We start from the raw sequence: 27,150 nt of genomic DNA, 5'->3' as shown, positions 1-27,150 counted from the left end.
CGTTATAATATCTGGGGAGGGGGGGGCGAGAACTTATCCTGGGGATAGTCAACCTCTCCCACTTAGCATCGCGCGTTCCTAATAATACATGTATACTGTATAAATATGTATAAATTATACATATTTAAAATTATAAGAAAGAGAGCAAACAGATGTAATGAGAACTTGAATGTGTAAAAAAGTCTACAGACTCATTGTACTCGAGTTCATACAAGTTTCGACATTTTCAGTTTGTATTGAAAAATAGTTTTTTTCATAGCAAATTAGCTTAAAATATTTTCCTACGAGGTTCTTCGTAATTATTTATTACAGCAATTAAAAGTATAGAAAATATACGTATAGCCATAGGTGTAGTCATGATTTGCTTTTAACTATAGTTAAAATATATATAATGTCATAATAATTACAATACTGACACTTGAAAAGAATGATAGGTTTTTGTAATAGCACTATATGAGTAGTTACCGTTCTTTGTCTTATCGTACAATGAAGTCCTAAGTCATAGCGAATCGCTGCCCGCTGAAATACAAAGGATTTATGCTCCGCTTTCCATCACATCTACCGTCTTTCCGATTCGCGCAAGTATCGAAAATAGCAAAAAGCTGCAGGATAGGGAACTCAATCGAAGAAACGAGTCAAGAACCAAATGCAAGATATCGATGGACGTATATACAATATATAACAGGTATTAAGTTATCGGCGTTTATTCGATGTCTTCGTTACATATTTTATTTAGTACATCATATAGCATACATCCAAGAGTAAAACATATACTATTTCAAATCGTAACGCGCGACCGTAATTCGTACATATAACATCACACACCCACTTTTCCACTTAACCGCTTCACCACAGCGCGCGGGGACGACGCGACATGCGGTTAAAATGGCACACGCCTAACCTTATGTCGTATGTCATCCGACTGAATACTGTCGGTAGGCCGACGCGACTTCCGCGTTGCGAATCCGGTGTTTTTCGACAGTCGACCGCGGTTTCGGGTCTAAATCGGACACCTTGACGCGTACCTCGGTCCGCGGAAAAAAGATACGGCTGCTGTGCGGGCGGAACGTTACGAACACGGAACAGTCCCGTGCCGTGGCGGCCACCAGATATCCGTCCACCGGGCTCAAAACGGCTGCCTGTCCGTCGTGCAGGGCTCGCAGACGGGTGACGTGGCCGAACTGCAGATGAGGATCCCGCGCGCAGTCGTCGTCGTCGTACTCGGCACACACGGCCGCGAAACCGGTCGTTTGCATCCGCTGCATCGCGAGGATCTCGTTCAGCACGCAGTGCCGGGGCATTGGAACCGAGCGGAAGTCGCACCCGAGTGATGATGGACTGCGGAAACCGTGCAGGTCGTTATCGCCGTCGTCGTCCCGCTCGTCCGCCGCCGACGGATCGTCGGGCTCGGAATCGTCGAGCAGAGCGTCCGCGACCAGCTCGCAAAATCGCGTCACGTCGCCCAGCACCCGTTTCGCCGCGTCCAAAAAACCGTTGTCGCGCGCGACCTGCAGCGGTTGGCCGTCAACGAAGATTTTCAAATTGTTCTGCGGGTCCTGGAGCAGCGCCCCGACGGCCCGTCGGACCCGTTCGCGGCACCCCGAGAACATGTCCAGCGGACAGTACGCGCTCGGCCGCCGGACGTCGCCCCGGCACAGCTTCAGGTACTGGTGGACGCAGAACGGGCACATGGCGGACGTGCTGCGCGTCGTGTCGCGGCGGTCGTCCTCGTGCACCCAGCCCTGTTTGGGCTTGATCTCGACACACCAGACGTCGCTCGGCTCGTCCGCCGGCGGCAGCATCGTGTAGTCCGGGCACACGGCCACCAGACCCGCGGCCCGTGACAGACGTTTGTGCTTTCGGCCGGCCGGCCTGTCCGGCCCCAGGAGCCGGTCGATTTCGCGCAACTCTTCGGCGGCCACGCGCTTCGGCACGGGCACGTCGACGTGACAGCTGCGGGGGGAGACTGACCGTCTGTCGGTGAAGAACAGACGTTTGACGGCGCAGAAAAACCGCAATCGCACCAACAGCGTTTCGGCCACCGCCGTCGCGGTTTCCTCACCGCAATCGTCGGCCTCTTTCATCACTCGGACCACCGTACCGTCGGCGGGCAGCGACAGCACGACGTTGGCGTTGCCCTCGCCCTTGTAACGCCACTCCTTGTCGAGCAATGTCAATTGCTCCGGACATGTCAGCAGTCGCGTCACTGCAGCTGGTTCCATCATTACCTATATAATATAATATCTCCTTACGATCAACGGCCGCGCGTTTACCGAGACTGTAGAGACGAAGCAACTCCTCTGCTATACTATAGTAGTAGTAACTGTCACTATTTTATATATATTTTTTTTTTCAACTAACATTTTATTATTATTTTATTTCGATAAGTCGTATTAGATTTTTTTTCTTTCTAGTCTTTGGCTAGGAAATCGTCCACTTCCGAATTGAACAGTTCTGCATACCTCAGATGAATGTTATGTTTACCTTCCGGATAGATTTTAAGCCTGAAACACAAATGGAAACGTTATTGTTTGGTATAAATCACCGTTGTTGGTCATAGCAGTATATAAAAACATGAAGGCGGGGAGAAATGCTTGGAACAAATTTATACACATGTATAATACTACATATTTTTAACTCAAAATATTAAAGAAATTGGATTAAGTACAATCAATTATAGTTTTTAGACAAGTCTAGTCTAATTAAAACGCTATTTTAGAAAACCACTTACATAGTTACATTCTTAGGATGTTTAAATTCTAAAATGTTCTGTTTTTTTGAGGTTCAATTTTAAGTGTCACTACTCTCCTTAGCTACTTTTTTAATATTATTATTGTAATTTAAAATTATATAAATCATATACCAATTCTACAATTTTTTAAATTGGATAATATAATGCAATGCAATATTTTCAAAATTATAATAATTATGAAGTATTTTTTAATAAAACCTAGTATTTTGTACGCAATTTTATAAACTTACGATCCATATTTAATTTTTTTGTGTAAATAAACAGGATGTTCCATAGGCACTAAAGGGTCTTGAGCTCCATGTAAAATGAGAGTAGGTGCATTGATTTTAGACAGTGCTTCTCGACAAATATCCCCTCCATTTTCTTTAAGTACTACTTGAAAGTAATCTACCCAAGCATTCCAAGTATCAGAAAAATACTTTTTGCCATACAACTCAATAAATTGTTGTCTCATGCGTGGAGACCAGTTTTCGATATCTCGTATTTTCTCATATAATTCGACATCTTTTTCAGTAACATATGCATTGCTACCCCAAACTATAAGTTTTTCCACACTATCCACAGCCTTGGATGCCATTATAAGTGCAGTGATGCCACCATCACTCCAACCCAGTAGTGAATATTTATCGATTTGTAATGACTAAGATCAACATATTTTAGATTAGAAAAATATTAAGAATGTTAGTAGAAAAATGTAAATACTTTCATAAGTGAAATGGCATAGTCAGCGTCATTATAAAAATATTCTGGTGGAAAGTTTCTGTCTGGCGGTCGACTAAAACCATAACCGGGTGGATCCCATGCAACTATTGTATATTTTTCACGATTAAGAGTATCAATTTGTGGCTTAAAGTCAGTAAATATTGAACCTAAATAAAATAAAGTTTATTACTTATTCATGAAAATTAATTGTATAATACTTAATATGCTTGGTAAACTACCTAATGTTCCTGGCAATAATAACAAGGTCTGTGGACCATTTCCAACTTTTAAATAATTAATTTCAATATTATTAACTTTGATTTTGGTTTGCTTCTGTAAATAAAAATGTAATTTAAACTTTTTATGCATGTATCATTCTTTTAAATAAACTATTAAATAGATTTAATAACTGATATATTGATATATTATAAGTTAAAAGTATAGTAAGTATATTATATTATAGTATTAGTATTTAGGTAGTAGGTAATCAATTAATAACAATTAAGTATCACTTTAATTTTTAGGCTTTACCTATGTACCTATATAATAGTTTAAAATTAAGGAACTTTTATACAATACCGGACATAGGTATATAATTTGGTGGGGGTTGGTGTTGAACCGTGGGTGTTCCGCACCGTGGGCGAAGATGATGCCACCGCACCACGATTAACTTAATTAAATTTTCAACCAAACTACTTATTTAAGTAAGTTGTGAAAAAGGGTTTAACTTCATGGGTCTATAACTTGAAAACTAAGTCCAAGCCTCCAATTCTGTCTTCACTATCAAACTACATAAAAAAAAAATTACAAAAAAAAGGGTATCCGGTAAAATATAAATATACCAAAATTAACGATTTAACATTTTTATACAAGCTCAGAAAACCTTGTAAATGTGATGATTTTAAATATTGAGATACCTACTTATCATTGAATAAGTTAAAACATATTGATAAATGTATATCAATTGCTTATATATAATAGTATTGTAATTTGTAGGTATAATTAACAAGTCAGAAAAAACTTTTAATAAGTTAAATACATAGGTGCAAATAGGGTGGGGTTTGGGAGGGTCAAGCCCCACCAATATTTACTCTTATATTAAAATTGAATGTACCTATTAATAATCAAATGTTGTTTTCGACTGCTTGCTCCCTATGACTGTTAAAGTGTACAATATGGTCAATATAAATTTTTTTTTACATTTTAATTATAGAATTAATTGATTTATGAAATATTGGGAACATAAATAAAGTGCAATATTTCAAAGACAGTACATTGTGACTTTACCGCACGGTAAAAATGTTGTGCGTTGAAATAACGCCCGTGTGTTTGGAGATTAACAGATGGATGAGATCAACAATGCTCCCAGAAAGATTTAGGAGTTTAGGATTAATTAATATTGAAAAGGATATAAATATTGACATGGTATCAGTATTAAATGACTTTGTCAAATTCAACAGGAAAATAAATTTAATACTGTACTTACCTATTATCTAGTTAATAATAAATATAATATGTGCATTGAGTAATAATTTTATACTAGAAGCTAATAAATAAAAAAAAGTAATATTTTAATTTGGTGTGGGGAATTTTTGTTGAATATATTAAAGGGGCTTAAGCCCCCTCCAATATAACTCCCTATTTGCACCTATGGTCAAACATGGTTAATACTCTAATAAGTGGTTAACTAAGTACTGAAAAAATGCTCAAATCACAGAAGTATTTAAATTGTCAAGTAATAAGAATCAATATTTTGAATTATTTAGTGCAGTTCAGCAGTTGCAAAAACATAAGATGACACCACACCTACAGACATCTTATAAGCTTTTATTGATATTTTAATTTTTATGTGTGTTACGAGCATTATAAAGTGTTAATATTTTATATAACTATAACTCACTTAAACATTAACATATCAATAAAAGCCTATGAAATGCCCTAGATAATGATTAAATTAAACTTAATACCATAAATCAGTTTTGTAGAACAAATATTTGCTATAATGGATGTTAGACAGAGACAACACATTCAAGTGTAATGTCCTCTTAACAAACCTTAACTTTAAGAAAGTACCTAAATTAGGTAGTTAATTGAAATACAATTTTTAGCATATCATACCTCTGTTGAAGAATGACGTATTAGTTTTTTTTTGTACAGCGAGCAACAATTTCTGAATAATTTATTAAATCTTAGAGATATCATTATTAAATATAATTTATATTTATTTTGTAATTTCGTCTGGTTTCAATAGTTGATAATGCTTCGATTTTGACGACCAGCAGTCATTTGGATTTAATAAATTATGTAATAGTAGGTACAACACTACAATACCTTAAGATAGTACTATAGTAGTTGAGTTGAGTACTAACTAATAAGTAGTAACTACTAAGTACTAACTACTATCTCGAAATCGTTAGATAAAAACACGGACTAAGATATTATATAATATTATAATATTACATCCACGACAAGGTAATATATCCACTTTGATCCACGATTTAAGATAGTATGGTTGCCCATCGACTGTAATAAAATGCCTTATCTTATGACCCCCAATATGAAACTCTAGCAATCAGCTGTTTTTTTAGGACGTAGCGCTAATAGCGGAGAAAATTAAAACTATGTGGACTAGTTTTACCCGCCTAAAACTGAAAAATATAAATGAAATACAGACATATTAAAAAACAACAGTCAACAATTGTTTTATATGTCTATGATAAAATAAAACTTTAAACCATAGAGTTACTCGATCTTTGCTTTAAACATATTTTATCATTTGATATTTTTCAATACAAATTAAATTTAACAACACTATCCTCTAGGTTATTTTTGTATTATAAAAATGGCATGTTGTGTACCTTTGTGTCATTATAAGGATTCAAAAATTAATTTGTTTAGTGTTCCTAAAACTTCTCCTTTAAGGGATGAGTGGGAAAAAAATTTAGGTGTTAGTTATCTTAAATCGTGGTCGTAACTCGTCTTAACTTAACTTAACGAGTCGTAAGTACTTACTACCGAGTACCGGTAATATTACACCTATGGGTGATACAACAGGGGCTTGGCTTATCACTACTTTACACGAATGAATCAATCTTATATTATAATATAGGACATAGGTACTATATTATAGTCACTGAGATAGATAAGAATATACTGGAGCGCGGACTATGATGTAAAAACGGGCCGACGTATTTTTCGTTACCCCCACTCCTGTATGGCAAGAAATTGAACTTCCATATCAATAACATTGAAAGACTACACATTTTAAAATGACACAACTCTGGGATAAATGGTCGTATTACGTTAACTTTGGTATCAACATTTTTGTTTTTATGTGTACCTACTTCAAACTTGTATTTACAAAAAATAAAAATAAAAACTCTAAACAACATTTTTATTAAAAACAAAATTGCCCACGCTGTAGTATAAATAGTATAATCCTCGTCACGCGATATCATATTATAATTTATATTATTCATAATGAATCTTGGAAAAAAAAGCCCAGTACCAATTAAATACATTTTTTTTTAATTTTATAATGTACCTTTATATCAATTGGTACTGGTCTGTTATCGCCCCGCCACGGGAACGAAAAATTTTATCGCCCCGCCAATTACGGACGCGGCGATTACCTATCGCTTTGTTTTATTAGTTTAGGTAATTTTACGGTACTTATCGGTTATCGCGACTACCCAACAAAAAATGTAACCGCCCGAAGAAATATTAAAAATTCAGAAAAAAGTCAAAAACGTGACTGCGCGTGTTTCGGCACTCGTCGCTACGCTCCTCGGCGCCGTCGCTACGCTCCGCACAAATCGAAAATATCCCTCGACTTGCTATGCAACGCCACCTTAAGTAGGTCACAGGGTAAATTATGTCGTAGTATATGGGCACTGGGCAGTGATTACCCAAAATCTGATGAAAATTTAAAATTCTTTGAATAATCAATTCAAATATATAAAACAATCCTGTTAAAAATACTAGTAATATCATACATTATATGGTTAAGTTGTGAAAATTTCCAAGAAATAATACAATAAATTTTCATTAAACTGTAAACAATTTTTGAAAATATTAAAATACATAATGATAAATAATATAATAATATTTTATGAAAATTTAAAAAAGATCTGATAAAATCTAATAAAATAAGTAAATTTAGCAATGATAAAATTCCGATTGAAAATTTGAAAAAAATCGATAAAATTATAAAAATAACCAAAATTAGAATTCAAATTTATTCAAATACTGGAGACATTCATAAATATATCCAATAAATGGAGAAATTTTGATATTTTTTCCGTTGTGCATAAAATATTTACGTATTATAATATATTTTTTAAATACCTTAAGTTAGTCTATCAGACTTCAAATTGGTATGAATTATTTTAACATATGAGCACTGTTAATTCAGCTAAATACATAGCACGAATATGTATAATTAAAATTTGTTAAACTAAATTAATCAATAAAATGTAATACCTATATGTAAAATAATTATTTTACTCAACATTTTCGAAAAGCGTATATTATTCTTAAACAAATTAAATTAATTAAAAAAATAAAATAAAATACCTAATAACAATACAAATGTTTTTTTTCTTATTTGTGATATCGAAAAATTAAAAACAACGTCGAACAATAAATATTCTCCTCTTTATAGTGTGAAATTTGGTTGCTTAGCTTGGATTACGGCTTTAGTGGTTCTTTCCCGCGCAAAACAGTTTTCGCAAAGTTTTACATTTTGTAAGACGGATACAACACATGCGGGTGTAGCGTCCCCCCTTTTTTATTTGAAAACAAATGCCTCGTCGACTATAAGGCCATTGGCTACAATATATTACATAATTTTTACATTCTTGTAATAACTAAGGTAATGTCAATAATACAATAAATAAATAGGGGCTGTATATAAAATTGATTGTAATACATTATAGATGGGTATATTATACTTATAATATATATTATTTGGATATTTTTTATTAAATTTTTTTATGAAGTTCTGTATCCCTCTAGCGTCCTTTTAAATAGGTCAGTTTCATGTAGGTGTTGTTATATTTACGAATATTTCTATAGCATTTATCACATAGTGTAAAAAGTGCGAAAAAATTGGACTATTATAGGTTATATACTTATAAATTGACTCAGGTTCCTATTGGCGTATTATTATACATATTTGTGAGTGTAATACCATATAGCCAAGTTGTCTTATTAAAATATGTATTTATAATAGCTATTTTTAGTATTGTTGTCCTTCTACATCGATGGATTTTATGACTATTATTGGAACCGAAATCATCAATTAATTAAATTAAATATTATCCATGCTATTTTTGTACTATAATCGTATTTTAGTAATATTTATTTTATACAATTTTTAAAGTATATTAATTATGTAATCGTTCATTCACCAAATGAATGGCATGGTGTTATGTTCATTTATGAGAACACAGTTATATTATTAAATATTATAATTAAAAATCATTGCATGTTAAAATTGAATTGTTGTAAAGTTAACGTGTAGGTTCCTAACTTTTTCACATACGTGTTAAGTGCTGTTGTCCAGTTTAAAATATTTCCTTATAAAATTATATTACCTATACCTATTATAGACTAAAGAATATAATTATTAACACGTTATTATGATGGAACAAAAAAAGGTAAGTCAATTATTTTGTTATTTATATTATAGTTTTTATAAAGTGTGATGATAAATTGTAAAGTATAATCAATAGCTTAATAATAATTATGGTTACTGGTTAGGATTTTAAAGAAAATTATCTATAAAAAACTGTTGGGCAGTGGGCACTATCAGTGGTACCGAAATTTCACCTGACCCCTCCTCTCCTTCAAAGATTTAACCTGATTATCTGACCAAATTTTAAACTTGACAAACAATTTTTTACAATTTTTATTTTATTTTTGATAATCTTTCTATTTTTTTTCCAATTAATACGTAGGTACGTAAGAATTAATACATAAATGTATATATTGTAAAAAGCGGGTAAAGTTTTGCTATACATTAAATATCTAGAGAAGTCATTGTTAATGGATGTGTTAAATTTTAATTCAAGAATATAAAATTATTCTATATAAAAAAAAAAAAACAATTCTGAGTGAAATCTGTCAGTCTTTATTAATTTATTATGATTAGGGCTAGGTTTTCTATGCGTGTTTTTTCCTTGACTTAAAATTGATTGGCTGTCAAATTAAACATATCACGGTGTAATTCAATTTTTGAATATATATTATGAATTTTAAATTGTATTATTATTATTATTATTAAAACTGCTGTCAGGAGCCTTTTATCTATACAACATAAAAAACAAAACTACCATTAAAATTAAGACCAATTTAATCAAACGTTTGTGATTTATAACTTATACATTAATATAATTTAAAAAAAGATGTGAACATTTATAAAGTTGTTGCAGTCCGTGGTCATAGACACCAAAGCTTATATATTATATATAATAACTTATATAATAAATAAATACAAAAATAAAAAAACGAGTGTTTTATAATATGACTTTGTAAATGATATAATTTTAATAATGTACAGCATGTTTGAAATTTATAACAATGACATTTATAATCAATCAGAACAATTTAGTATTGGTACTATATATATATATTAATGAATTATGGGCTTTTTATACGTTTTCATTAAGTTGAAAGGATGTCATAAACACTTTTAATACTTGGGGTTGATGGCAAGTACTTGGAGTGTTTTGCAAGAATTTTCCATATAGCAAATGTGATATATTGATATATATTTGATAGGTATTGTAGTAACCAGTGATGGTTGCTGCACGCTTCATTTACGACGAATGCACGTTCCGTCATAGGTTGGAGAGATGAGGTATATAAGTTAAACAATAGATTAATAAGATAATTAAGACGTTTATTAACTTGTTAAAACAATAAATGAAAAAGCTTTCGTTAGCGTAAGCACAAGTACTTAACTACCGGAGAGCAAGTGACAACACTGACTAAGTCTAACTGACTCTTAACTAACTCTAATTAAATCTATGATGAGGACACATATTTATATGGAACATGCCGTGATGGAGAATAGGATGATCTACGTCTATGAAATAGCGTGATGTGTCTAATCCAATCAGGAGACAGCATCAGTGGTCCGACTCGGTGGCGTGATATAGTTCTAGGCCACTGGACTTTAATAACATATATTATATTGCTATCTGTTTCTTATATCTTATAGTAAGCTCAGTCTCTGTACAACATAGTTGTCGACTAGAACGTTGTACTACCATCCATCTATATTGCATAAGGCAAAATAATTAAATTAAACAAAATAAAATGTACAGTCCACTTTTTATTGTTTTTATCTAATATCGAACATTTTGGTCCATTCGTCCGGATTTAGTGTTTTATTTATACTTATAGTAGTGACTTTTCGAAGTGCAGTCGTTCAGAGACCAAATGTAGCGTGATTTATAAAGCGGTATCACCATTCGCGTTATGCATAAAGCTGTGTAACATTGGTTATATAAATTGGTTCATAAATCATATCAAGGAAGTACCGGCCAGTATTGAAAATCAATCGAAGTAAAAAATATTGTCAATACATCGAAAAGTATAGAGGTAAGAGTTTCCATATTATTGACCGATTCTTTTAAATGTATAAGTAAATTCCATTCCTGATCAAGTACAGTGTTACAGAAATAAGGTTAGGTAGCGTATTTTCCACTATTATATTAAGCCTAAAGTCTAGCGAGTTGTATTGGTAGTATAATCTGTCCTCAAATCTATAGTTTATTGTAAAATGACAGATAACACGGTCCTCATAAGCCGCCGTGGTGTTTTAAAGGACAAATTAACTAGAACAATAAACTCCACAAAGGGAAATACAGAGGATATCGATATCGCAGTAATAAAAGCGAGAAGAGATAAATGCGAAGAATTATGGCTTCAGTATGATAAAGTGCAATCAGAAATTGAAGAAGAAATGCCTAATATGAGTGAAGAGCACGAAGCATATAGAAACGAGTTTGAAGAATTATATTTTCAAGCTGTAGCGCAGTGTGAAAAAATAATTAACAAATCTAATAATATTACGATACGTAAGAGTGAATATAATGCAGACAGCGAAGAAAAAATTGACATGACAAGATCGTCGAGCCACTATGATAGTTATATGCCAAAGTCATTAGTCGTAAAACTTGCTGCAATTAATATACCTTTATTTTCGGGGGATTACAAAGATTGGTCTACCTTTAATGACATGTTTATGGCCCTCGTTCATACGAACGATTCGTTATCACCTGTTCAAAAGTTCTTTTATTTAAGATCATCTATATCTGGAACAGCTGCGAACGTTATTAAGTCATTAAAAACGACTGCAAAAAATTATGAAACTGCATGGGCTACATTGACAGCAAGATACAGTAATAAAAAGGTTTTAGCACAAGCACATACAAACGCTTTATTTGACCCTGAGACAATTTCCAGTGAGTCCTCAACAAAATTACCCCAATTAACCGATACAATAATTGCACACATGAACGCATTAGAGACATTAGATCAAAATCCAAAGTTGTGGGGTTCTCTTTTAATACATTTAGTTACTACCAAACTAGATTCAAATACATTAACAGAATGGGAAATGGAAGCCCCCTAAACTAATGTAGCATCAATAGATTTGTTGATAACATTCCTGCAAAAGAGGTGTCAAATTTCAAATCAGCGTATTTTTCGGCTGACGATATAAAATGTTTTGTTTGTAAACAATCGCATACTATATATATAAATGTCCAACATTTTTGGATATGTCAGTTCCTCAGCGAATTCAAAACGTTACTGATTTAAATTTATGCAAAAACTTGTCTACGAATATATTAGGACAAAAAATGTAAATTTAAAAAATGTTTTAAATGCAATAAATCGCATAATTCGTTATTACATTTAGTAAAAATTATTAATGAGGCAAATAACAAAGATAATGAAGTCAAAACAAACATTGAGCCCGAACATAATATCACAACGGTGACTGCACACGCATATCATAATTATAATGACCAAATAATATTACCCACAGCCATAGTACGTACGCGTTATTGACAACAATGGTCTACCTGTTATATATCGTGCACTATTAGACTCTGGGTCGCAAAGTAATTTTATAACCGAAGATATGGCTCAAATATTACGTACAAAAAGAGAAAAGGTTAATTGTTCAGTATCGGGAATACAATTATCGTTGCACATTGCCCGTACTGCAATAACTATTAAATTAACATCTCGATTTAGTGATTATTTAAACGAAATCAATTGCTTAGTATTATCAAAACTATTTTTTTTTATAACAAGTAATATACCTATAAAACGATCGACCTGCATAATCTTAAAATACCCGACGGCATTGAACTCGCTGACCCATTATTTACGCAGCCGCAAAAAATAGATATGATATTAGAACTTGGCTTAATTGTCGATTACAAAAAAAAAATAATTGATTAAAGCACACATTTGGATTGATGTATTTAAATCCAGAAGACGTATCAGATTGTTTTGTATGCCAGATAATCATCAATATACACAATATACAGATTATTTATTAAAAACTTATATACCTACACGAAAATTCAAAATTTCCTCCAAAAATATGGGCATGCATGACAGAAAGTTTATGTCTAACAACTAATAATTGTGAATCGTTTCATTCACACTTCAATCAACAGTTTTATAAATCGCACCCAAATATAAGTATATTTTTAAAAATTTTGGTTAAAAATGTCCAGACGGACACTTACATTAAAATGAACAGCGCAAATTTAAATATTCCAAATACCCCAAAAAATAAATCCAGTTTGTTAAAATGTGCTAGGACTAATAAGGCTATAACTGATTTTAAAAACAAACTAATATCGCGTTATTTGTACGTGAATAGTGTTGCATTTAATTATGTTAAATAAATTTACAAAATATTATGACTTTTTAATTATTTTAATTACTGTATTTATTAAAAAATCTTTTTTGCATTATCATTATTTTTATAAAAACTATGACAAAACATTGTGTACATTAATTATGAATAAGTGATTTTTACTTTATTATTATATGTATTAAAACTATGACAAAATATTATGTATTTATTATTTGATTTATTAGTTATTTATATATTTTTCAATATTTAATGTTATCAATTATCATATTATAAACCATGTACCAAAAATATGGAATATATTACAATAACTTTACCATAGCAGGTAAATTGGCGGAAACGGGAATCGAACCTTTTTTTTAAATTGGTGGAAACGGGCGATGGCGGAATCGGCCATTTCAAATTTTGACGGAAATGGGTAATTCCTGTTATCATATGGTAATATTATTATCATTATTATAAACATAATGTAATGAGAATATCTATAGTGATCAAGTCAAAAACCAATCAGACGAAGATTTAAATGAACATATACTTATTTTGTCCACAGTTTTATAAAATTTAAAGTAGGTTGGTCACGAACATAAAAAGAGTTACCTACTCTAATTATTGGTAACTTAACCTTCAAAGCAGGATGATTATCAGTAGGAACAGCAGTTTTCACAAAAAACTCAACTTGGAACATAATACATTCATTGCAGAGATGCACTCTAAAAATTTAGTAAACAACAAAACCAGTGTTTTATTTCGATTAATGTCTATATTTAAACAAATTTTATTTTAAATTACTTTAAATTTGTAATCATTGATTTTATGACAACCATAATATTATATTGTACATACCTAATCCATGCCCCTCCCACACACACACACACACACACACAAAAAATAACAATAATTATTAGATTTATAATTAATAAGTAAATGGATTTGGAACCCATAGCGAATATTAAAAATATAATAGAAACGGGCTTCTAATCTGTTGGTTTCCTTTGGTAATCACTTATCAGTGCCATTATCCTCGTTTTCTTCATTAGCGAGTGTGCTATCTTTAGATTTGTTGTGTATTATTTCATAACGTTTTTCGCACCAAGTCTTAACAACAAAATGTGACATTACTAAAACCACAAATAAATACTTATATTACTTTTATTTATTTATTAATTATAAAATATTAAATAGCTATAAATAAATCAAAAATGTATAAATATTTAGCTGTATGTAGGAAAGAATTTGTTGAATAAAATTATTTGGTTAGGTAGGGCGTCTGTTGTATTAATAAAATAATAAATAAATAAAAGCTAAAACAAAAAACTACTTTAAAATTCATGGAAAATAAAAAATGGTTATATATTAATAAAAAATACTTTCGTCTAATCAAATTTTCCTTTTCAGACAGATTACTACTACAAGTTTATATATTTTATCTCGTACATGTTGTACATTGTTATACTTGTGATACTGTTACTTGATACATAGTATTATTGCTGCTAAGACTTTATAGGATTTCACATTCATTTTAAGATCCTCAGTATATAGTTTTTCAAGTAGTTATTACTGTATATTACTGTACGTTAAAGCTTCGAATCATATCATAAAAAACACATTGTGAAAAGTTAGTGTAGAGATATCTGTATTATGTCACATCCTCGATCTGACGTCTGGTTTTCATGTCTCGTCATTATAGCAACCTATTGATTGTATCAATATACTTATACGTGCTTTTATTATTCTATACTGTCCATAAGACGATTTGGTTTAGTCATGGATCAGAAACACAATGAAAATTTATCTGATGAAGGTTAGGTTAGTCCTAAATTGGCTTATCCTTTATAAATTGTATATTATATTAGTTTGTGTCATAGACATATAAGCTGCTATTAGTTAATAGATCTATGAATAATATTAATTTTATGATATTATTTTTTGTTAATGGCATAGGTTCAGTAATATTACTTTATTACTATCATACACGATTATAAAAGAATAATGATTGATAATATATCAGCTATCACACAGTCCACAATTTTAATTGAAATAATCACTATGTTTTTTTTTATGACAAGTTACCTATTTATTACATAATCGTAGCTAACCGTTGTGTGCTTATTCTCACTTTCTCAGTAAATTAGACAATTTAAGCTTGGACATCCACGCACGCAGTATCGTTATTCTATAATTAAACTTATTTCTAAAAAAAGTATTATTATTAATTATTGTTCTTTACCTCTAGTATATTTAAAAATTAACTTTCCAAGGTATTTGAAGTACAGTTTTTTTCTATCATCTAAACAAAAAAATAATTATATATGTATACATGTATATAAAAAATATATTACATAATGTGTTTTTTGTGAAACTATATAAACAACAGTTCATTTTTTGGATTATTTATTTTAGTACAATAATACTTAAATTTTATAGCAATTATAAGCGAATGCTGTGTACAATCTTTAAAAATAAATATTCTATATACCCAACAAAATTATTGACGATTGTTCTGTACGAGTGGAGCTCATAGACAGAGTGTGATCGCAACCGATAGCTACAAACTATAAGCGTCTTATTTTCAAATATATCCGCTAATAATTAATATTCATTAATCCATTTAAAATATACGATTATGGTTGTTATTTTAAAAACATTTGATGTACTCTGGTGTATTTTCAATAGAATAAATGCATGAAACTAGTCTACACAAGTGATAAAGGTTAGGTTAGGTTACGAACTAAATAATTCACCAAACTAAAAAAAAAATATATACATCTAATTTCCGTAAAAATAAAGATTCTATATACCTAACAAAATAAAGATATCTACTGAAACTATTTTCATGACTAAATACAGTGTACTTGGTATCAATAAATTTAAGGGTACAAGTGGTGCTGAATGTTATTGTACAAAATAATTACCTGGCCAGGTTTGAGTTAAGTTATCTATAATAAAAATATAATAATAAAATATGTTTATAAATGTGCCGTAATAAACTATATTTTTCAATCATTGTAGTGCTGTATACTATATTGTAATAGGATTGTTATTTGATTAATTGGAAATTTGATCTATCTTAGATTTTTATGGGATGGTTAAATGTATAGTGTAGAGTAATTTACTGAGCAGTTCTAGTGATATTAGACCAAAGTGTGCAATTAAAATCGCTGAATAATGTTAAACGCCAGGTGTCCACCATATAGTGAAGAAAAATAAAAAAGGAATTGTTATGTATAGTTGTTTGGTAAAATACAAAACAATTTTTTAATTTATCCATCCAGCTTTCAATAGTCAGAAAATCATATACTTCTATGAATTTACATAAAGTTCTTGCAAAAACCCAGGTATATAAGGAAAAATCAATTTCGAGAAACTCGCTTGTTTTTAATATTTTGCAAATACTTTTCAAATTTTTATTGTTTTTAAACAAAACTAAAGCACTGTTGTTGTGTTTTACTCGTATTATAATGTTGCACGATATACTCTTAAGTAAAAATATATTGTAGCTAGGTTCACGACTATAAATTATTTATAAAACACACGTCCAACACGTTCATATTAACTGAATCGAATGAGCCAATTCGTTCATTAGATCTTATTCAGTTGGTTTGATTATTTACGATAGTATTTTTATGGCTATTATAATGATGAAAAAAATAAAAACAAAACGGAGCCAAATAACTGGATGTACCGGATTGCAGAGACATGGCTTGATTACTCTAAGTAAAACTCGATTCACGGCGTCAGTGGTTTGCAAGTCACACATAACGATTTCCACTACTTAAAATAATTAAGGTGGAAAAAAAACAGAACAGTTATGCAAAAAAAGGTGAGCCGTGTCAACTTGAAAGGAGTATATTAATCTGCATTGATTAATATATTTACTTTTATATTGTAATCAGTCTAATGTGCAATAATTAATACATTTTTTTCGTTTATGTCACATACTTTGTAGTACGGGTTTTCTCTCTCAGACACAATCGGAATTTAAGAATTTTGTGACATTTGATTAAATATTAGAAAAAAAAAAACAAATATTTCAAAACTTTGAGTTAAGAATATTCTCTGTTCGTGTCGAAAATGTCTCGTGGACTACATATTTTAATAATTAAAACTAGCATTACGTTTGCGATATGCTAATGACCGTGACATTTTTTAATTAAAAATGGGAACATAAAAATACAATCCGCCTTCTTCCACCACTTCGACAAAAAAAATTAATTATCAGACGATGTGGTAACATTCAAGAAAGTATATAACATAACTTTGTGAAAAAAATTTAAAAAAGTACATTTAATTACAATGCACCATTTCCCAACCCCTTCCAGACAAAAAAAAAAAAATAAAAATCTGATGATGCGTGCCGATAACATTCAAGAAAGGAATTGGTACAAAACTGAAACTAAAAACTAGAAAATAAAAAGTTTTGTCCCAAAACGGGAACATAAAAAACCGGCCGAGTGCGAGACGAATTTGTATACGAAGGGTTCCGTACCATTTCTGTAATTTTGTGGTATATTTGAAAAAACTTTGTCAATTAACTCATTTGTCTTTGCTGTTATTTTACAGAAATTTATTGGCAATGTGATGCATTGTGTTGATTCATTGATTGCCATGGAAACAAATAATAACAAATTCAGGTATAATAATTTCTTTCGTGCCAATTATTGTTAATATTGTAACTCATAGCAACCAAAATAACCAAAATTCCAATCGTAAATCTCAAAATCTCTGTTTGAGCACCTCCCGGCGTTAGGGCTTATTGACAAAAGTGGTACTAAAACCTTCAGACAATGAGTGTCAGGTATAACAGTAAAAAATTTCAGACAAATCGGTTCAGTAGTTTTCTCAGTTAGCGCGGTCGTAGAAAACGCCTTACAATTTTATATAATAGTATAGATGGACAGATTGGGTATGGCTGTCAATATTCTATAAATACTACACTCTTCTTCGTAAGTATTTATTATTATTAGGCCCTTTTCGATGCCTTGCATTTACTCAAGGTCGAAACTGGTACCCTTATTTTTTATTATCGTGTAAGTTCGCCAGCTCCTGTGGAGGTATGTGAGAGGCTTCCCAGTTCATCAAACGACACCACTAGTGTCAGACCAAGATACGATTATACCGAATAAGTCAAGTGGCACCCTAAACAGATGTGCAAGAAGCAGTGTTGGGAATAGATAACCAAAATATTATCTAGATAAAGATAATAGATAGAAGTTCCAAAAGTATCTGGATAAAGATAGTAGATAAATATAATTTTATCCAGATAAAAAAATAGATAAAATTGTTTTTGTTATTTTTTGATACTTGCATACAGTGGCATAGCCAGAAATCTTTTAATGGGAGACCATTAGATTAAATGCCATATAATATTTAGCATTACTTATATAGTACAGTACCTAGTACACAGATCAGAAAAGGCTTGACCCCTTCGCAACCTTAAATAGGTCACTGGAAAGATAAATTCGATTATAAGTTATAACGATTTATCAATAAATATTTTTCTTTATAATTGATCTTCTCCTTTAAAAAATCAAAAATTTTGGTACACATATTACCTACATCATTAATCTTATGATTTTAAATTGATGCTTTTACTCAAATTCAATAAATATACTTACCTATGAATGTACCTATCACATAAGAACTTATTAGTAAAATAAAAAATCAATAACTCTTTTAAATATTAAATATTAATTTGGCATAGTTCACATTTTGCAATTAACTTTGTTCCAATATAATGTTTTATTCCCTCAAATCCATCCGCTTCTGTTGGTGGTGAACGAGCTTCATCGAAGTGTCCTGGGTCGTCTATAGATACTATAGATACTTCAGCTAAATTGATAGCTGTTGATACATTTCTGGATTTTTTAGAATCATCCATACATGTTTTAGTTAAAAATCGCTTCATACTTAAATATTACTGGTCAAGAATCAAAATAAGGATATAGCTAATAGGTAAACAAACAAGAACAGGAGAAAACCACAAATGATGACAGTAACTGTCCACGTTGCATACTCGTATAATTAACTGTGGCACTGTGGTTAGGTAATCAAAACTTTGAAGTATATCATATTATTATAATATTAACTGTAGTGTATTTGTGTATATTACCCAACAATAATGTATAGATGGATATTAATGGTTCATCACACACACCCACATACACACACACACATATATATATATATATATATATATATATATGTATACATATTCATATATTATAAGACTATTTATATCTGCAGTACTAGTGCGTCAAAGTTTGAGGGTCTTATACGAAATAGACCCGTGTATGTTTATGGGTAATTCCAAGGGGTAAACAATGGAATAATATTATATGTATTGTAAACGTATATATATATATATATATAATAGTAAATATAGATAAACATAAACTGGTATACGCAGAAATACGAAATATTTATAATCTTTATTATAATAATATTAATTATATCATTATGTTTTTCTATGTGCGTGAATTTGGCCCCCAACCATGGTCGATTTTTTTAAAAGTCATATACTTATTTTCAAATAATTTGCAAACATTTGCAAATTGGTTTTCAGATTTATTTGTAAAATGTTAGTGGCATTTTGAAATTTGTAGCTCAAAAGTGGGGGCTCCATGAAGTTGGCCTGTCTTATTTTGTTTATAGCGGGCAGAGAAATAATTTGCAAATTCTGAAAACCAATTTCCAAATGTTTGAAAATTATTTGCAAAATGTTGTTGGTGTTTTGAAATAAGAATATATTTCTTATGTCTTGACATAATAAGTCATGTAGGTCTTCGAGGTGCGCAGATTCACATACGTTAATTTCAAATATAATTGTTGTTTGTACCTTATGTTAATCAAATCATACCGAATCGACCACAAGACCCTCGCCCATATAATACAATTTGTCCATTTCTGTTTAGCTTGATATTTCCAAGTCCTATTTCTTTGAAGCGTTATTGTGTGACAAAGGGGTTTTATCTCCTATTACATTCAGGCATGTATGTGTGATTGACGACCGGTATCCCTTATAATAATATTTATAATTGTCAACTCGAAGATTTTCGAGTGGTGCTTTCGTTGTTTCGTCCTCTCTCGAAAGCATAAATTATTTCTAGCCGTTCTAAAATTTTCCAGTATCAAATATGTAATGTATACATAAAAATCTAAGATGGAACGAATGGACCTCACAAATTACATACCTGTTACAGTTTAAATTTGTAATTAAATCAAGCGTGATAAGATAAAAATTTATGATTAGATAAATATTTAGATCTATCACAGTATATGACGCAAAAATGATAGATACGCGTCAGACACTGAAAAGTTTGTTCTTACAAAATAATCGTAATTTAGTTTAAACTTGATATTTACCTATTTCTTCCTCTGATGACATGCTCGAATTTTCATTCCATTTGAGATCTACAAAGGAAAGTATAAAATTGTTGAAAATCATTAATTAATTTTTTTATTAACCTAACCTTTTTTTTAAAAATGTTTTTGTTTTAAACTTCAGGTTAGGTTGGCAAATTTAATATTTTTTGTGCATTATAAAATTCAAAAGTTAGATGTTTCCAACAGTTTACAAAAGCGTCAGAAAAAACCCTAACAGAAAAACAGGAATTTTTACGCAAAACCAGTTTTTAAATTAGCTATAGAGATAGTTCGAACGTTATAAATTATAGGAAATAGAGAGACTGTAGAGTGTTACCACTTAACCACCTTTTTAGATTCAGAACGGAGTGATGAACATATTGATTTTACAATGATATGTGTTTTTTTTTTGTGTCTGTCATTACGTTTTGGAGCAGTAAAAGTGCTTCGATTTTTAAACTCAGCCCCGTTTCTGATAGGAAAGTGAATCTAGTTGGTGCTTTGGGGGGTCAAAAGTTAAAAATTTTCAATAGTTTTCAAAACCGTTTGGAAAAACCCTAAAAAAGTAACAGAAAAACAGGAAGTTTTACGCAAAACCAGTTTTTTACAAATTTGATAATTTTATTTTACAGTATTTTTAAACATAATAACTGTAAATACTTGAAATTTTCACTATATGTTTATGTTAGTATTACCTATATACAGTTAAATTTTTCTGAGTTATATATAGACCACTGAAATTTTCAATTTTTATGAGCATTTTTTTTTTAAAGTATCGACAAAAAAATTTGAATGACTAAAAAAACTTTAACAAGGTTTCTAATGAGTTGTTCTATTTTAGCTAAAAAAATTAAAAATCGTTAGGCGCAATTTTTTTTTATAAGCGTTAATAGTTCAAATTTGTAGCCAATCACAGGCCAGGGATTGCGTATCTTCAGGCGTCAACGAATCACAGGCCACGGAGGGCGTAGTTACGACCGCAATAACCAATCACAAGACAAACGCGGGCTGCTTCGGCGATTACACAGCGTCGCCGCCTATAAATACCAGTGCGGAGCACAAAATCATTCAGTATTCAGCCTACCTCAACCGTAGCACGACCTACCCAGGCAGACTTGCGCGGTTTTTGGGACGTCTGATATACGGCACCTAGCTGTAGCAAGACCCAACAAGGGCAGACTTGCACAGTCGGACCGTACGGCAATAACACAGCCAAAACATCACAAGCGAACGAACGCAACTAAGAAGATACAGTCCACTCAACAAGGCACGGTACAAAACACGTGTAGAGTGGATTTTCTATGCAAATTGTTCTTTCGTGGTATAATCAATGCATATGTATAAATAGATTATATGATGATGATAACGACTACAAAACAATTGTACCCATATATTATAGATGACGTGTGTTAATACAGCACGAAGTACCATGCTCGCAATAATTACTAATATTGTAGAATTATAATAACAACTGATAAAATAATAAAATAATAATTTAAGAATATGTGATTTCAATTGGAAACATAGTAAAAGTACATAATTATTTTTGTAATCCCATCATCACTAAATCCCCTCCATCCGAAAATACTCCAAATTCGCCCCCCCCACCGGTTGAAAACCACTGATTACATTGTAATAAATTCTCTTTGAAAAGTATATGGATAAATTGTCAATTCATGAAAAAAAAAAATAATTAAATTGAAATAAGCATTTTTGATTGATAATATTTAATTTTTTTTTATAAGTTTTAAACGACAAAATACATTTTTAAATATATATTTTCTTCACAATTTTAGTTCTATTAATAATATATTAGTGAAATTTCATCAATCATTTAAGTATACTATATTAGTTTTCTTACCATTATATGTTATTTTAACATTTTTGTATCGGTCCAACTCTATTAAATTAATAATATATAAATTACATAATCTACTACATTATTTTATTTATTTTTTTTTTACATATTTTTAGGTAGTATTTTATTTATTTTTTTCTTTATGCCATAATAATTACGATCAAAATTATGTTAAAAATGGTTAAAAACATTAGAATATGTTTAATTTAGGTGTAGGCGTACTGAACTCATACAGGAATTTTTCAATTAGTAAAATTTTGATCAGTAGTAGGTCTGTATTTTACATTAAGATCTCTAAGATTAAGTATAATATGTTGTTACATTTATTTACTTACTATCATACTTTTGAAGAATTTGCTCTGTTTAAAATACATAATTTGATAAATTTAATGTTAACAATAATGCAATAGTTGTATAATATATTTGATTATTATATGAAATTTTAATGAATGATACATTCAACTATAATCTTTAAAAGTTTATTGTTAAGTTATCTTACTTGTACATTCTAAAAGTATGATAAAAATAATAAATTAACTTAATGAATTTGAAATTAACCTTTTCAGACCCCATGTCCTCTTTAAGAGACATGGCAAAATATTATTTGTTACAATTACTATGACGATGCATTTTAGTCAATTGATAATGAGTTAGTAGGAAAAATAACATAGAATCCGAAAATAATTTTATAAATTACGTGTTATATGTATTTTGTGTATTTATATTGTATTTTTATGTATTTGTTATATATATTAAAACTCGGTTTATCGTATGTTTTTAACGTATATCTTAAGTTGTTATTGTTAATAATCTTTATATCAAAGTCGGGCCTCAAAAATATAACATATTATTCTTTATCATTAATGAAATTTGCTTATACATAGGTTAGGTGATAGAATTATGTTTAATTTTAAATTAATTTTGAAAGTCTTCACTAAACTAAATTATTATATAAGCTTACTTTTAATAGCTGTAACAGTATAAACGTAAATTATAATAAAATTATCAGAAAAATTATTAAAATACTGCAATTCGGATTTTAGAATACAATTAAGCACTTAATCCAATAACATAATTTATGTTTTATTTCATTCTATTCTTAGCAAACACCTAATGAAATTCCAGTGAATTAGTGTAAAAATTCATTGGATTACAAGATCGTCGTATCTCAATAACTATATTTCATTAAGGAGTGGGGACACCCTTAATGAAACAACTTCCAAAAATAGTTCATTGTATAGTCATTAATTTGTCAACATAACAAAGATAATCAATTACATCTAGTATTATCTCTTTTTTCTTATTATTATAAATACAAATATATAATATAGGGTGATATAATTCTAAGTAGGGACTAGTAACCTATTATTTATCTCGCAAAGGGTGAGTTGATGCCCGAGTCACTAAGAGGTAGGTAAAAGTTGAATCCTTATTGTTGTACATCAATTATCAATAAATAGTACGAGTAAAGAGTGTACGACCGCAAAGAGTTCGACCGTCACACACAACTCGCTCTTATGTCCATCGAGACCACGCATGAATTTACGAAAAAGTTACCCTTCTTAAGCCCAGTAGAAAGTAGCGATTGCTTTACAGACGAGTTAATGACAAGTATGAGAGCGCAAGTTTTCCACCAAGTATATGGACTCAATTCTCCACTACTTTAAGTATAACTACGAATACTTGTGAGAGTTTTCATTCTAAACTCAACAGTTGTTTTTATAGTGGACACCCAGTTATTTATGTATTTATAGATGAGCTCTTAGAAGCACAATCGGAAACGTACATAAAATGTATGATTAATGGAATTATGGAATCTTAAAAACACCAAGGAAAACATTTTTTTTTTTAAAGAAGTGATGTCACGGTATACTGGTAATTTTGTTACCATTTACCAATTTATAAAAACAATGTGTTATAAATTTTTAAGAAATTACTAAAATTGTATTATATTAATTTACCTACTAAGTAAATGTTTTTAATAAAAAATAAATATAATATAATACAAAAAATAATTAATAAATAAAAATATAAAAAAACTAAAAATAACAACATTTTTGAGAAACTTGTCAGCCAATCGCTTCGTGATGTTTTTTGGGTTATGCTAATATGTTGAATATTTTACTAAACATTGGAAACAAAATTATATACTGGCAATCAAATCGTACACAGTCATTTATCCATCTTATCTCTCTGGTACCTCTGATACAATAAGACAAATCTCACGTCAATTTTTTAATTAATATTTGGAATAACCGCCATTAAAAACAGATCGGCACTCACTAAAAATTATAAACACTCAATAGCCTTATCAAGAAATTGTAAAATCTATTAAACCAGAACAATCAACGCGAATAAATATTTAAAAAATCATATTGCATACGAGTCTGCAATGAAGTACCACATTTTATGTCTTTGATAAATCGCTTATTTATACTAAAATATAGTTACGGTTACCCTGGTTACCTGGTTACTCCTGGTTACCTGTTTACTCCCAGGTTATCAGGGTAGGTAGCACACAATGATTTTTTTATATTTTATTTATATCAATGTTTCCATGTAACCAGGGTAATCGCCCTGTAACGCATTTCCGTAACGATTTTCGATTCTGTGTGCCAAAGCAAAAGAATGTCAAAAAAATAAAATGTTTGCAATTTTATTGAACAAACAATTATAAAACTAAATAAAATTTCAGAACTTGATGGAATTCAATATCTATGCGTTTTCTACTTATAAACACACTCAAAATCAATAACGTTCCCTGCCTTTTTATATGACTATGAATCTTCTTAAATCTACCGAAGTAAGAACACCTAATCAAAAATAATATTTTTTCCCAATGATAAATTGATAACATAAACAATAAAATGTTAGATAAAATTAAATATTATTATTTTATTTGCCTATACAATCCAAACAATTCTGTTTATTCTCTAATATCTTATATTATAAGATAATAAGACTTAAAAGAACACTTTTTTTAAAATTATATACAAATACTATTATAAAAGATTCATTCATCGGTTATAATGAGTTTAAAATAATTAAAGAAATATACATATTAAGTAACCTTGATTAAAGGTATTTACAATTAAAATAATAATAATAAATAAATGCGTGGTCTTACTCCGTTTGTAGAAAAATCCTATAACTATAATAAAGTCATTATAAATTATTTTATATTACATATTTGGAATTATGTTAAATGTTAAGACAAAGTTATGAAATACTGTTTCTTATTATGTTTTATACAATTTATTTAACTTTATTAGTCAATTATATGATATATTATAATTTATATTTATATGCTATATTAATTACATATTAATTTTTCAAAAAATTCCAGAAGCTGTTCTCAGAAAATTATATTGATATTTGTTACAGAAATATCTATATTTTAATAAATATAAATTATAATAATATATGATTTTTTAAAATAAATAGTTTATTTTATCTAATTATATTTTTCGATTAAAATAAATGTAGCATACATATACTTACCCATAAAACAACAAGTGGCCTTTACTTTTAAAATTATAATAAATAAAAGTTAGTGTTTTACGATAAAATAAAAATACAGTTTATTATTAAAATGGTTTTATTTTGACTTTCCTATTAAAATGATATGACATAATCTTTGCATGTGGATGTATAATGACGGATTTTTTTTTTATTTGTATATGTAAAGCATTAATTAATTGATTTATTAAGTTATGGTGTATGACATGCATTGATTAAAAGTAATTACTTTTCAAAGGCGGTACCTACATGAAGATAATTGAATATCTATTAAAACAATATAGTTTAATGTATTATGAGAGAATTTGATATATAAATGAAAAGTAACAATCATTCTTTTAATGGTTAAAATTTTGTTTCTTGTAATCTAAAACATGAAAAACCATTAGAACTTTCTTCAACTATATATATTGTCATAGTTTAATATATTTAGATTACAGTCTATGTATTCAACACAACTATTCATAGTATTATTTGATATATTAAAATATTATAATGGGACATTTTACATTTATACGATTTTATATTCTGTACAGTTTATAATAATATTACTCACACTCTTCAATACAAAATTTTTCTGGAGTTTTTATGTATTCATCTGAATTAAAAGAATAAAATAATATGTTACTCGGTTAAATTTACTTGTTACCAGTGTTGGGAATAGATAACTAAAATATTATCTAGATAAAGATAATAAATAGAAATTCCAAAAGTATCTAGATAAAGATAAATATAATAATAAAAATAAAAAATAAAATAAATATAATTTTATGCAGATAAAAAAATAGATAAAATTGTTTTTGCTGTTTTTTTAAACTTGCATACAGTGGCATAGCCAGAAATCTTTTAATGGAAGACCACTAGATAAAATACCATATAATATTTAGCATTACTTATATAGTACAGTACCTAGTACCTACACAGATCAGAAAAGGCCTGACGACCCCTTCGCAACCTTAAATAGGTCACTGGAACGATGAATTCGATTGTAAGTTATAACGATTTATCAATAAATATTTTTCTTTATAATTTATCTTCTCTTTTAATAAA

General features: G+C 30.0%; 1 protein-coding gene and 2 long non-coding RNA genes across 5 annotated transcripts; all 3 read right to left on the bottom strand.

The window, feature by feature from the left end:
* Positions 1-688: 688 nt before the first annotated feature.
* On the bottom strand, positions 689-5,974 carry LOC114130131 (valacyclovir hydrolase-like). Of its 2 annotated transcripts, XM_027995026.2 has the most exons (5): positions 5,573-5,974; positions 3,694-3,787; positions 3,455-3,621; positions 2,983-3,392; positions 2,260-2,504 (listed from the first exon to the last, which is right to left on the bottom strand). In XM_027995026.2, the coding sequence occupies exons 1-5, from the start codon at positions 5,654-5,656 to the stop codon at positions 2,411-2,413; spliced, it is 849 nt and encodes a 282-aa protein (XP_027850827.1). In that variant the 5' UTR covers positions 5,657-5,974; the 3' UTR covers positions 2,260-2,410. The 2 variants fall into 2 exon arrangements, with proteins under 2 accessions (XP_050061058.1, XP_027850827.1); XM_050205101.1 differs by lacking the exons at positions 2,983-3,392; positions 3,694-3,787; positions 5,573-5,974 and having other exon boundaries at positions 689-2,504; positions 3,455-3,595.
* Positions 5,975-19,618: 13,644 nt separating this feature from the next.
* On the bottom strand, positions 19,619-23,272 carry LOC126551215 (uncharacterized). Of its 2 annotated transcripts, none has more exons than XR_007605078.1 (4): positions 22,917-23,272; positions 22,585-22,623; positions 20,724-20,771; positions 19,619-20,551 (listed from the first exon to the last, which is right to left on the bottom strand). It is a non-coding gene; the product is annotated as an uncharacterized LOC126551215 (long non-coding RNA). The 2 variants fall into 2 exon arrangements; XR_007605079.1 differs by having other exon boundaries at positions 19,619-20,472.
* A 2,433-nt stretch (positions 23,273-25,705) lies between these two features.
* LOC126551216 (uncharacterized) lies at positions 25,706-26,700 on the bottom strand. Its single transcript, XR_007605081.1, has 3 exons — positions 26,657-26,700; positions 26,083-26,106; positions 25,706-25,732 (listed from the first exon to the last, which is right to left on the bottom strand). It is a non-coding gene; the product is annotated as an uncharacterized LOC126551216 (long non-coding RNA).
* Between the last annotated feature and the right edge of the window lie 450 nt (positions 26,701-27,150).

Source organism: Aphis gossypii, chromosome 3, assembly GCF_020184175.1.
Source record: "Aphis gossypii isolate Hap1 chromosome 3, ASM2018417v2, whole genome shotgun sequence".
In the NCBI taxonomy this organism is placed as follows: Eukaryota; Metazoa; Arthropoda; class Insecta; order Hemiptera; family Aphididae; genus Aphis; species Aphis gossypii.
Note: the sequence above shows the minus strand (reverse complement) of the source record. Positions and strands in the feature narration are given on the sequence as shown.

Coding starts and splice junctions, on each gene's coding strand:
- LOC114130131 (XM_050205101.1), bottom strand. CDS start 2,225: ATGATGGAACCAGCTGCAGTGACGCGACTGCTGACATGTCCGGAGCAA.